Source organism: Podarcis gaigeae (genome assembly GCF_964106915.1).
Source record: "Podarcis gaigeae genome assembly, chromosome: 4".
NCBI classification, from domain to species: domain Eukaryota; kingdom Metazoa; phylum Chordata; class Lepidosauria; order Squamata; family Lacertidae; genus Podarcis; species Podarcis gaigeae.
The window spans coordinates 73,859,660-73,872,326 of NC_139677.1; the positions used below are offsets into that span (position 1 = coordinate 73,859,660).

General features: G+C 40.2%; 1 protein-coding gene across 1 annotated transcript in view; it reads right to left on the minus strand.

Annotated features, from left to right (window-relative positions):
* The window catches only part of FILIP1L (filamin A interacting protein 1 like), a 155,932-nt gene that overhangs the window by 48,124 nt on the left and 95,141 nt on the right, over positions 1 to 12,667 (minus strand). Inside the window, exon 4 of the mRNA XM_083736147.1 lies at positions 11,589 to 11,767. Within this exon, the coding sequence (XP_083592273.1) occupies positions 11,589 to 11,767 (179 nt within the window). The remainder of the gene's footprint in view (positions 1 to 11,588; positions 11,768 to 12,667) is intronic.

Here is a 12,667-nt window from a genome sequence, read left to right on the forward strand (position 1 = left end):
GCGGTGGAATGCTGTCCCCAGCAGGGCTTGCGTGGCACTTTCATTACATATCTTTAGGCACTAGGACTTTGGCTAATTAACATTCTGTGGCTTCTTGAATATGTTTATGGGAGTGGGGGTATTGGTTTGCTTTTGTGTATTTTTTTGTGTATTTGGTGTTCTAATTTTGTATTTTTATGCTGTGAACCCCCCTGTGAAATTTGGAGGAAGGGCAGTATATTACTACTACTACTACTACTACTACTAATAATAATCTTAGCTGTACAAATGCTAACCTTTTTCATTCCATCCTTTCTAACAGGATGATTATTTTTAAGGCATTTCATGTATTTTTAGAACTATGTTATTTGAATAGACCAAAAGCCATTGTTTCCAGCTCCTCCAAAGGAAAGCCATTTACCCACCAGATCAATTCACATTTTCCAGATCAGCATGCCACAGACGAAGGGAAGGTGGGTCAGATGCTTGAATAATTCAAACTAAGTCATGCGTTTTGGAAGGGAAAAAAAGCACCTCGTGTTCTCTCACCAGTGTGTCCTAGAGGAAAATACCTTTCTGATGCTAAATGTGGCAGTCAGTTGTAGCCTGAGTATGCTAAAACCTGCCCACTGAATCATCCCCAAAGTAACTTACATTTGGGAGAAGGCCACACTATTGAACATCCTAGTTGGCAATGTTTCTGAAAAACCAGCACAAGCGAGAGAAGATAATAGTAACATGACAGTGAAGAATAGTATCACAAATCCAGTGGATCACAATTGAAGCATTTTTAAAAAAATCACTTATAAATTTCATTAATCTCTCTTTTTGGAACCCCTTGAGATATTTTTCATTTGTAGTTGTATAAAAATGTTACACCTCTAATAGGTTAAAACATGTTTTAGGTTTATGGTTTGTGTTCTTCCTGGCTGCAGGGGGCGCAGAGCTCAGTGTGCATGAACAACAGGTAGACCATTATCAGACCTGCGGAATAGTTCTCACTTACAAAACATGTACAAATTCAGATTTCAATAAGTGAATTTTGCATTAACTTTAAATCCTCATGTTGATGTCAAGCTTACTTTGAGAACAGAATGTTTATTTCCCTTGATTCGGAATTTCAATAGTTTTGTATGTGCCAAGTATGAGCAAGCTAAATGTGGTCTCTTTGAAAGGGAAAGTGTATTAAATCTGTCTATAATTGTAATGTAGAACATGAATGTATATAATAGAATCCTAAATCTAGAGAGAGAATTTGAGAACCAGAAAACATTTCCTGTGCCATAATGGTTTAAGCAAGCACATTTATTGTAATGCACATGTGAGTGCCTGCACATATGTGCTGATGTATAATGTGTTTTTTAAGAAGTTCGTCTCAGACAATAAATACTGAAGCCCCCCAAATTTAGTGACAACCGATGACTCACTCTGTCTCATGTCAAAACAATGCACTTTAGTAATTTTCTCATCCCTTGAGAGCCTATTAAACACTAAACAAATGCCTTGGAATGTAACTGATTGAGTGTTTAAATTATGTGCTTTTGCCTGGCCCTGTGCCAGCTTCTCACTGCAAAGGATTACAGCAAAGCAAGACCCGTGATTTACATTGACAATGATAATATGCAGTTTGCTTTGCTGGCATCTTGGCTCTGTGTATTTTGAGACAAAGCGTCCAAACAAAGTTTGCATTCTTAGCCTAAATAATTTGAGATCTACCGTATTTTTCGCCCTATAGGACGCACTTTTCCCCCTCCAAAAATGAAGGGGAAATGTGTTTGCGTCCTATGCGGCAAATGTAGGCTTTCGCTGAAGCCTGGAGAGCGAGAGGGATTGGTGCGCACCGCCCCCTCTCGCTCTCCAGGCTTCGCAGACCTCTCCTGAAGCCTGCCCTCGCTGAGCTCAGTGCGTCCAGGCTTCGCGGACCTCTCAGCAAGCAGCGGGAGCCAGCGCTGGGCTCCCACGGCTTGCAGAGAGCTGCCTGTTTGGGGGCTGGGGTCGGGGAAGCTCGGGCCTCCCCCGCCCCAGCCCCGCGCCTGGGGGGGAAATAATTTTTTCCCCTTTATTTCCCCCCCAAAAAACTATGTGCGCCTTATGGGACAGTGCGTCCTATAGGGCGAAAAATACGGTAAGCATTAAGCTCTTTTAATTAGGTGTGCACAATAGATGAGATAGGCTTCTGGTTTTCCTTATTCATGGGGAACAAAAAGTAGGGTTTTTTATTTTTACAAAGTACTTTGATATAGTACTCAACATCTATATAGTACTTTTGGGTGTTCAAAGCACTTCACGTCCTTATTTTCAGCAACCCATAAAACAACCCTGCAAGGTGGGGCAGTATCTATTTTGCCCATCCTACAGCATCCAAATCTTAACATGTTCCACCTAACAGAATGGAGGTTGAGAGTGAGTGGTCCAGTGAGTTTTAATATGCAGATATGATTTGCATGTCAAGTTTGCCTGGCCTTGTGCACTTGAAAGAAAGAATGCTGGGCGAAGACAAATGTCCTGTCCATTCTATGGGATGTGTTAGACAAAGTGCTCAGCATGAGCATGCTGGAAAGAGTATCTGCCATCCTCAGTTCTACAGACAGAGACTCTCACCTAAGAGATCTACAGCAAACCTTTTTAGAACTAAAATACCCAACAGATGAAGTTAGACAACAGATCAACAGAGCCAGACTGATACCCAGAGAGAACTTGCTGCAAGACAGACCCAAAAAAGAAAATAACAGAACACCTCTAGTCATTACATACAGCTCCCAAGTTAAAACAGTACAACGCATCATCAGAGATCTACAACCTCTCCTGGACAATGACAGTTCTCTTTCTCAAGCTCTGGGAGGAAGACCTTTCATTGCCTACAGACAGCCACCCAGTCTTAAACAACTCCTAACCCACAATAATACTACAACCAGACCTAACACGGACACTGGCACCAGAGCCTGCAATAAACCCAGATGCCAACTTTGCTGCCACATACACCCGGACAACACCATTACTGGCCCCAACAACATCACACATACCATCTCGGGACTATTTAATTGCTCATCGTCTAACATTGTGTATGCCATCAAATGCCAACAGTGTCCTTCAGCTCTCTATATTGGACAAACAGGCCAGACCTTACGCCAAAGAATAAACGGACATAAATCGGACATCAGGAAACACAAGACAGAGAAACCAGTAGGAGAACACTTCAATCTCCCAGGACATTCTATACAAGATCTCAAAGTAGCTGTTTTACTACAAAGGAATTTCAGAAATAGACTGGAAAGAGAAGCTGCTGAATTACAACTTATCACCAAACTTAAAACCATGGAGAAACCTGGCCTGAACAAAGACCTTGGATTCTTATCTCATTATACATGACAAAGCCATTTTTCACCTTTTCACCCCTTGCTTCTTCTTGTAAGACCTATTGCAGTCGTTAAGAGTCGTCAACAGGCTCATCACAGCTATCTGCCAATCACCCATTCCCACTAGCCTTCTGAGTAATACCCCTCCCCACCTTCTCACTATATAGAAGGGTCTGGAAACTTCTGTTTCAGTGTATCTGAAGAAGTGTGCATGCACACGAAAGCTCATACCAAGAACTGACTTAGTTTGTCTTTAAGGTGCTACTGGAAGGAATTTTTTTTGTTTTGACTATGGCAGACCAACACGTCTACCTATCTGTAACTGCCATCCTCAGTGGTAGTCTGAACTGCAAAAGTCACTCGCAGCTCAACTGCATGCTCATCAGCCCTCCCATGATGCACCATTTCCCCCTTACCTGGATGCTGAAGGCACTGATGGGCCTATGGAGCCTATGTGTACAATTCTCTTGAAAGACCTAACCCTTAAGGCAACATTTTAGCTGCCATCACATCTGGTGACACCATTTAATGTTTGCCGTTGTATCAGCGTTCTGCACCTATGCATTCAGTAGAAATATTTTTGTGTGAGTTTGAGGTTTTTAAAAGCCATGGAGTAGAGCCAGATAAGCCAGTGGAGAGTTGCTTTTTATTTGAGTGGTGGTAAAAATGCTCAGAGAAATTGTTGTCTTGTGCTCGTACTTCTTGATAGATATTTCAGGCCTACAGATGTTGGTATTTGGCAAAAGCATGGTCATGGTGTGTCTCTTACCACTTACTTACAAAACTCATGAAATACGCTTAGCTGTGGCCTTGGTCAAAGCTTTTTCCAGCAGTGTTGAAAGTAGAGACTAATGGTCTGTGGGAAGAATAGTTTACTGATTTCATTTATGTTGTTTTGTTTTACTGATTCAGTCTTTAATTGTCTTGTGCTTGGGGGTGGGGAGAACACAAAGCCCTAATTACAAATTGAGGTATAAGTCTTCGCTGAAGTTGGTATGAATTCAGAGTTAAGTTTGAAATTAGGCTTCCTGGAGTACATAGACAAATCACTGAATTTATTATAGGTGAAGGTATTTAAATTGCAACATTAAGTTCATGAAAACTTTTGATTGCATGAAAAATGATGTGAAGGCACTAATGATTCGTTCTTGTGGTTGTGGTCTCTTTCTTAGTCTCCATATTGAAGAGAGGATTGCTCTACATTCTTACTAGGGAACAGGAAAATTGAATTATTGGTGCATGTCGAATGCTCTTCCAGCCTTTGGCTTTTTTATTCTTTGATTTATTTGTACTTTTAAAAGATGTATTGTTTCTGTGCCGTTATTTTAACCTTTCATTATGCACTAGGATCTTTGTGAAAATCTTTGAATCATGTGGATTTTGACAAGAATATGCTTTCCCAACATCTGTTGAAAGTTATGCTATGAAGTGGTAGACTGTTCTTCAAATGCTAGCATGAAGTCATTAGTCTGTGTGCATCACTTCCTTGAGCCTATCTTTATGCTGTAGTGGTTAAAGTATTTGGGCTCTCCCACTGGGGTGTTATATAGAACTAAACTTGTGCTTGTGGAGGGTCTTGCTCACTCACCTACAAAACACAAGATACCCATGAAAAAGGTCAAATGTACAGAGATCTGGCATCCATTTCACAACTTGGAAGACATAGTCTTCAGCATATGTAATACATACAACTTGCCAGAAAGCAAAAAGGAAATGATTGCATTTGAGTACAATGCATTCTTCAACAATAGCTCAATGTGTATGAAATTGGAGTCTGCTGGACATATATGTCAACTAAATAAGTCAACAGTGTTTACGTGCCGTTAGCATTCTATAAAGCCAAGTTAATGTTATATGTAAATATCCTTGGGAATCTTAATTTCTTAAAAATGTAAATAGTGGTAGTATGAAGTACTACTGAGTCTGCAAACTATCGAAAGAAATGCTGTATGATACAATATGTGGTTTCTATAGCATTCCATATGAATGCTAACGGTCTTGATCTTGCATTGAGCATAGAATTAATTTCATTTCAGCATTCTAGGAGAGAATGGATCTTTTAAATAGTTTGAAATCAAGAAGGTTCAGTATATAACAGTTTGCATTCAGAATAATTTGCAGATTTCGCTTTATTCAAAAAGCTATGTTGGGAATTTCCAATTACATAGCAGGGCTTACCTTCCTACCACACTCTGAAGGCACTTCCAGATAGTGAGGGAGGGGGTCGTAACGTACATTTTCCCCACCTGCCAAAGATGATGGTGTGTGTGTGTGTGTGTGTGTGTGTGTGTGTTAAGTGTAACTGTCCCAAGGAGCAGTTGCATATGTACTCAAGTTTCTTTGGATTAATCAGGAAAAAAATATTCCCTCTGATTACAATCCCATGTGGTTGAGTGCCAGTGAGATTTGATCTAAAACTGGGCTGCTGAGAAAATAGAGGGAGATGTCAGTTTGCTTGAGTGAACTCTGCAGTATACAATATAAAACATTTTCAAAAGACTCCAAAGGGAGAAACTCCATCCTCAAATAGCCAAATGAGGTGAGCCTTCAATGGCCTCCAGGACCCTAAAAATATTGAGTGTCACTTGGAAAAAACAAATAAAAAACTAGCGGAAGAGTGAGTTGATCCCCTTTCTGCTTACAATACCTTGAAAGTATGCTATAGCTGACTGGAACCCTGTACAGGAGATCTCCTGTCATGGGGTAAGGATGTGCTGCAACATTTTATTGCCAGCCCCACTTGTTACTTAAAATTCTGAAACGGAGATTTCCTTAGCTGAACAGCAGGACAGCATAATTTGCTGCGATTACAGGAATTCAGTTTTATGCATGGTAATATTTTTATGAAACTTTTAAACTTTGCTAATCTACAATGTGCTTTCCTTTTGTTTAGAGGAAGCAAATGTTGAGGAATGACGTCCAAGTGCATAAGCACACAGACATTTTGGAGGTCCTCAAGGAAAATTTCCTCAACCAGGATAGCTTGTGTAGCTCCAAATAAACCAGGATGTGTTGAATTGAGTGTGTACATTAGGGATAGGCAGTGTGGTGCCCTCCTGCAGATGTTTTTGGACTACAGACCCCATCATCCCAACATGCTGGCTGGCACTGATGGAAGTTATAGTCCAACACTGTCTGGCTACCCCTCGTCTACTTTTTCAGTTGTGGACAAGGGCATCTTATGACAAATACATGTTTTTGAAAGGATTGGTGTGATTAAGTGCATACACTCTATGAATCATTAATAAAGGCTGGCAATCATTGTGAAAGGAGAAAAAACATTTTGTGAGGCTGTCGGAAACAAATGATATGAAGCTGCCATTGCATTGTGCCGTTGCACAAGTTTTAAGCTGGAAATGTCTGTATCAAATATCTGCCCAACCATGAACTCACTGGTTAACCTTCGCTGCTACTCTTAGATAAACCCCATCACCTGTAAATATGCCCTACTGCAGAGTGTGGCTTTAAAGATGGCTGAAGAAATGTAACTGAAATGCTATGAGCACTTAAAAACTAAGTATTGGAGTTCTTACATATATAGAAGTGGTGCTGATTCTAATTGAAAGTATGTGTGCTGACAATTCTGCAGAGGTTTGATGCTGAACATGCATTTCTTTTGGCTTAAGAGGCCATGTTTCCTGCAGATGGGTGATAAAGTTTTCAGCCTTTGCTATCGGACTTAGCTAATTCTGCTAACAAAATAACAGTCAGTAGCTTAAATATTCAACCAGTGTACCATTATAAGAAGGTTTGTGTATGTTACAATTGTGTCCCTTTTTACTAAGAAGTCTCCCAATTTTCTAAGGCCTGACCCTGTAACCACTCTCCATGTTTTGCCTTTTGTAGGGAGATCCTAGTGTTACCTTTACAAATGTTATTACCAAATGTAAGTTGCTGTCTCTGTTTCTGAGCCTGTTTAATTTGTAAGTTTCACTGGGATAAACAGCACTTACTCCCAAGTATGTGTGCATATGTATGAGTTGAGAACAAAGTACGGTATTACTAGCATTGGCTGATGTTCAGTATTCAAGTGAAGTATGCTGGAATTGATGGATTGCCTTAATTAGTCTGTTTTCTTTCAGTATTTTGATGCAACTGCCACTGAAAATTGACCTCCCACTTGACCTCAAACAGTTAAACAACAACAACAAAAATAAATAAAAAATCCATTAAGCATGATTTTATCATAAATTTGTTTACATCCACTATGCCTTTCTTGTCCTTGACTGTTCTCCTATTCTAATTCTATTGCATATTCACAAAAAGAGTATTCCTGGGAAAAAACCCTGCATGGTCATTTTTATAACTAAACATTTCACAGCCAACATTTTCTAAACCAACTGCAAAACGAATGAATGTTCATTAAGCAATTAGCGTTTCCTTCCTCTAATCCTCCATGAAACCCTCTGAAAGGTTTGCTGGGAGTTACCAAAAATTGTGGTCCGAGTTGTACGGGGCTGCAGTTGGAGATGAAATTATTTCCCCAAAGTGGGTGGAAGAGTCATGTTCTCGTGTGGGGTGGGATTTTCCTGCTCTGTTTGGGGTGATTCATTTCCTCCCAACTATAGCACAGTCCCAACTCCTCCCACAAAGATGGTGAGTCTCCTCAACCTCCTGGAAGGACTTTTAGGGAAGTAGTAATTATGCAATCTAAGTAAGCTGAAGCACAACAATGGTGTGTGTGTGTGTGTGTGTGTGTGTGTGTGTGTGTGTGAGACATACTCCATATTTTGGAAAATGCTCTGTCTGTTCTCTAGAGGTTTGGGTGCTTTTTGATATATTGTTGCCAAACTTGGCGTGAGGGTTCCTGAGGTGCAGGCAGTAGTCCTTGTCCATGTTTGGACACCGACCGTTATTTTGAACCAAGATGGTAGACACCAACATCAGCTTGGTGTGACTTTGCCCATTTTTGGCATAGGTTTGGTTGCCTCTCTTGATGCTGTTGCCAGATTTGGCACAAGGGTTTTTGAGGTTGGATGACAGACTTCAACATTGTTTGGACACGAGGTGTTGTTTCGAATCAACAAGGCAGACTGTGCCCACACTTGGGACGAGGATTCCTGAGCTAAGGGTCTGTGTTGACATTTGGATGCCAGGCACCATTTTGAATCAAGATGGTGAACCAAAACGTGACTTGTGTGTGACCAAACCCATTTTTGGGTATACATTTGTCCGCCACATGAGATATTGTCACTAACCCAGCGCAAGGGCTCCTGAGCTAGGAGTGGCAGTCTTTGTCAGTGTTTGGATGCCTGACATCTTGATTCAAGGTGGCAATCCAAAACATGACTTTGGCATAACTTCACCTGTTTTTTGGCACTGGTTTAGTCATCTGTCAATATATTGTCACCAAACTCAGTACAAGCGTTCCTGAGGTGGTGGTGGTTGTTTTTGTTTTGTTGTTGTTGTTGTTGTTGTTTTGGTTGTTATGGCAGGTACGATTTTGAATCAATGTGGTGGACCAATATTTGACTTTGGTGTGATTTCACCCAAATTTTTGTGTGACAGGCCCAAACTCACAAAGTACAGAATCCATTTTAAAATCACAACAGTTTCTGCTTTCTAAAAATTCCCAGGCACTCCCTGCTTCCCTGCTGTGTGTGTGTGTGTGTTTGTAACATCAGCTTGTGTACTATCATAATAAAGGAGCCGTGCCTTAACTTGTGTGAGAGCTTTCTCACTCTGGTAGGCAATTGCTAAGAGATCCTGATGGCGACATCACTTGGCAAATGTTTTGGATATTATTCAAGATGTGACATCATGCTCCTTTAGGGTTTTCCACATAAAATGAGCACTCCAAAGAAAACACAAAAATTGAGGCTTAATCTAAAATCTATTATTGCATTCTCTAAGGTCTCATTAGCCACCTCCATTTTTCCTTTCCAGACAGATATTGGTTACCAATAATAATTGTAAACTGTTTCCAACTATTAAAACAACAACAAATTTTAATTAGATAATCCACTACTTCTAAAAGCTTGTATATTTGCTGTCTTTCTTTGCAGTTTTGTACTGATTTGTTTGCAGATGATGCAGCATTCTGTTACATTTAATCAAAACCATTCTCCCCTACCCTATTCCTAGCCTTTACATTCGATGATTTTTCTGCTGCTCTGTCTTTTCTGTGTAGTGATTTGGAGATCTGTACTTGTATTTGGAAAAGTGCGCTCAAAAACCCAGCTTTGAATTTTGACTCTTCCAGTATCAGCATCTCATAAACTTGTGCATGGGCAGAGTGCCTACTATCCTTTTTTTTTAAAAAAAAAAAGCTCCCTCTTTTATTTATGCCTCATGCCCATGCCCAGTTGTATTTATTTATAATTTTGTATTAATTTAGAACAAGATCAGCAACGAAGTATTTTTGAATTTTATTCCGTAAATATTTGAGTACTTTGAGAGAGAGCCTGTGAGCTTTCTACAGCAGACGTTAAAGGAAAAAGGTGTAGCAGGAAGGGTGAATGTTGCAAGTGGTGCCAGGATACACGAAACATGAGGTTATGCCGGCAAAGAGAGGAAGTATTATCTTGTATGCATCATATGAGGTTAGAATGGGCTTGACGTTCTCACACCCAGACATTTCCATCTGGAAGCTGTTCTGAGCAATGGGATACAGAGACCATGTTCTCATACTTTTGAGAAATCAAGTGTAGCTGTCCGGGGAATAGGAAATGTGACCGTAATATTTTCCTCTTCTCTTTGGGAGATTTTTCTTCTTTTTTTACAATTAATTACTGTTTTGAAATATAGGCAATTTTATAAAATAACAAAAAAAGCCATTTTTGTCTCTTCTCATGTGAGTTGGTGAGGAACCATTGTATCTGAATCCATAAAGAGATTTCCTCAGTATATTTGGTTAGCTTCGTCTCCTGCTGCATATTTTAGGCTGCCTTCATTTTCCTTATTGCTTATGTTCTACAGATGAATTTTGCTGCAGTCCTCAAAGCACTGTCTGCTGCTCTGAGCATGCATTGTAAATAATAATAATAATGCAGCAATACAGTACAGTGGTACCTCGGGTTACATACGTTTCAGGTTACATACGCTTCAGGTTACAGACTCCGCTGATCCAGAAATAGTACCTCAGGTTAAGAACTTTGCTTCAGGATGAGAACAGTGCAGCGGCAGCAGGAGGCCCCAATAGCTAAAGTGGTGCTTCAGGTTAAGAACAGTTTCAGGTTAAGAACGGACCTCTGGAACGAATTAAGTACTTAATCCGAGGTACCGCTGTATATGGTTGGACTGAATCCACAACATGGTTCCTGCCACAAAATCCTGTTGCAGAGACAGCTGAGCTGGCCCCTGCACCGTGCTATATAACACAGGCCTAGGTGGACCTTCACTTTGATCTTGTAGGGCTCATATAATGTTTTTATGACCCAGGCTGATGCATGACTGCAACAGTCCACAAGACAGTCTTTTACTGTCTACGCAGTCTTTGGAATATTTTTGGTCTGGTTTTCACCCTAGATGCTTCCACTGGCCTCAAAAGATGGATGCAGCCCTTATGTATATCATAGATATACTGGTTCCAAATACGTTGCAGTTGATACTGTGTTCTACCTTCTCCGTTTGGGGTTGTGTTGTGTATTACTGTAAATATATGAGTTACTAGGCTTACTAGAATTTGAATTCCCTTTCTACTTCTGTAACATCTGTAGGGCAAAAAGCCTCATTGTTGAAGTAAGTGATGTGTTCTCTTCCTATAACAGCTGCATGGGTGGGACCTATATCATTCAAATGACCCACAAGACAATGATTCCATGGATGTAACTGGAGAGGCAAAACTTACCAACAACATAAAGGTGATTGCCACATCACTAGCATCATGTGTGAATTAGACTTGAAATATAAGTTTTTGTGACTGGCAGGAGACCTTAAAGACTTGTTCAGGTTATATCAACATTTAATATAAATTTATCTCTCTGCCTTTGCACTACCAAAAGAAGAAGAAGAAGAAGAAGATAATTCTCAAGAAAAATCAGAAGAGGCCTTATCCACAAAGAGGAAGGAAATATGGGAGATGGGGAAGTACAAAGGGGGGGGGGGAGAGATACATTTCTAGGATGATATTAAAAGGCTAGCAGGCTCTATTAACTTTACCGCATTATGTCACGAAAGGTCATGCAGTACATACCCCATAACATGTTCTTGATGTGGTCTAATGTTGGATACAAATCAGGAGTATGTTTTTTAAAGGTACTTACAAAGTACTAAGATTTTGAAGTCTACTTGGTAGCTTTAAATATGTCCTACCTTTCTTGTTCTTGTTCCAGTAAATTGGTAAACTCATCGCTTTTCTCCATGTACTCTGCATGTTTCCTCTTCTCCTCCTCCAGATCGTACAGGGTTTGCCTGTGAGATTTTTCTACCATTAAGAGCTGTTCCAGCATCCGTCTGTGAGTTTCTTTATGCTTCTCAGCAACTTTGTCAAGCTGAAAAGAATAACACAGTACTGTGATTTCCTTCATTTCTGTAGGGTTTTTGTGTGTGGGGGGGGGGGGGGGGAGAACAGTCATTTTAATTATTGATTTTACCAGGAAGTAACATTAGTAATATCTATGGGGGGATTAAATTGGTACAGGCCTTATCCTAAAGAATGTATTACTCAGCTTCCATTGTGTTAATTTAGGGATTCTTAAAGGGCAAGAAGATGTGATGAAGAGCACAGGCCTTCAGGTTTCTGTCTGGTTCTGATAAATCCCCCTACCAGCGACGTACTCAAGTCAGGATTATGACCTTCCTCTATTCCCTCATTTGAGAACCCAGTGAGACTCCCTGTAGGTTGTGCCACCTTACTTTTTAGTTCTTGATCTTACTGATGACACCTGATATTGGTGAGGTTCATTAGTACTTTCTGATTTGGTTCCCAGTGTGCTTCTGTACGAATATGATTTATTCAAATGTTTTGTCTTATTTGGAAACTTCCCTTCCCCTTTTGGCTCGGTGCTTAATTGATGGAGTGCTCTTTGTCTAGCTGTGATGCATATTAACTTTTTGTTCAGTCTAGGAAGGCAAGAGGCCCGGTTCCATGTAATTATTAGTTTCAGCTTCCCTATGAAGTGATGAAAGTTCTTTGCTGCTGCTGCTGCTGCTGCTATACTAATGAACTGAACAAGAGCCTAATGAAGGGAAATATAAAAACAGAACAGATTTCTCTTATTCTTTAGTATTTTGCCAGAGCTGGAAGCCCTTTGACCAAGATAGTCTAGACTATATAGTTTTGTCAGAAGGTCTGTCTCGGTGGGATTTTTCTGATCTGCAACAGATATTTTGTTGGTTGGTGTTTTTTTTCTACATACAAAACTACCTTTCTGATAAATTTGTCTGCAATC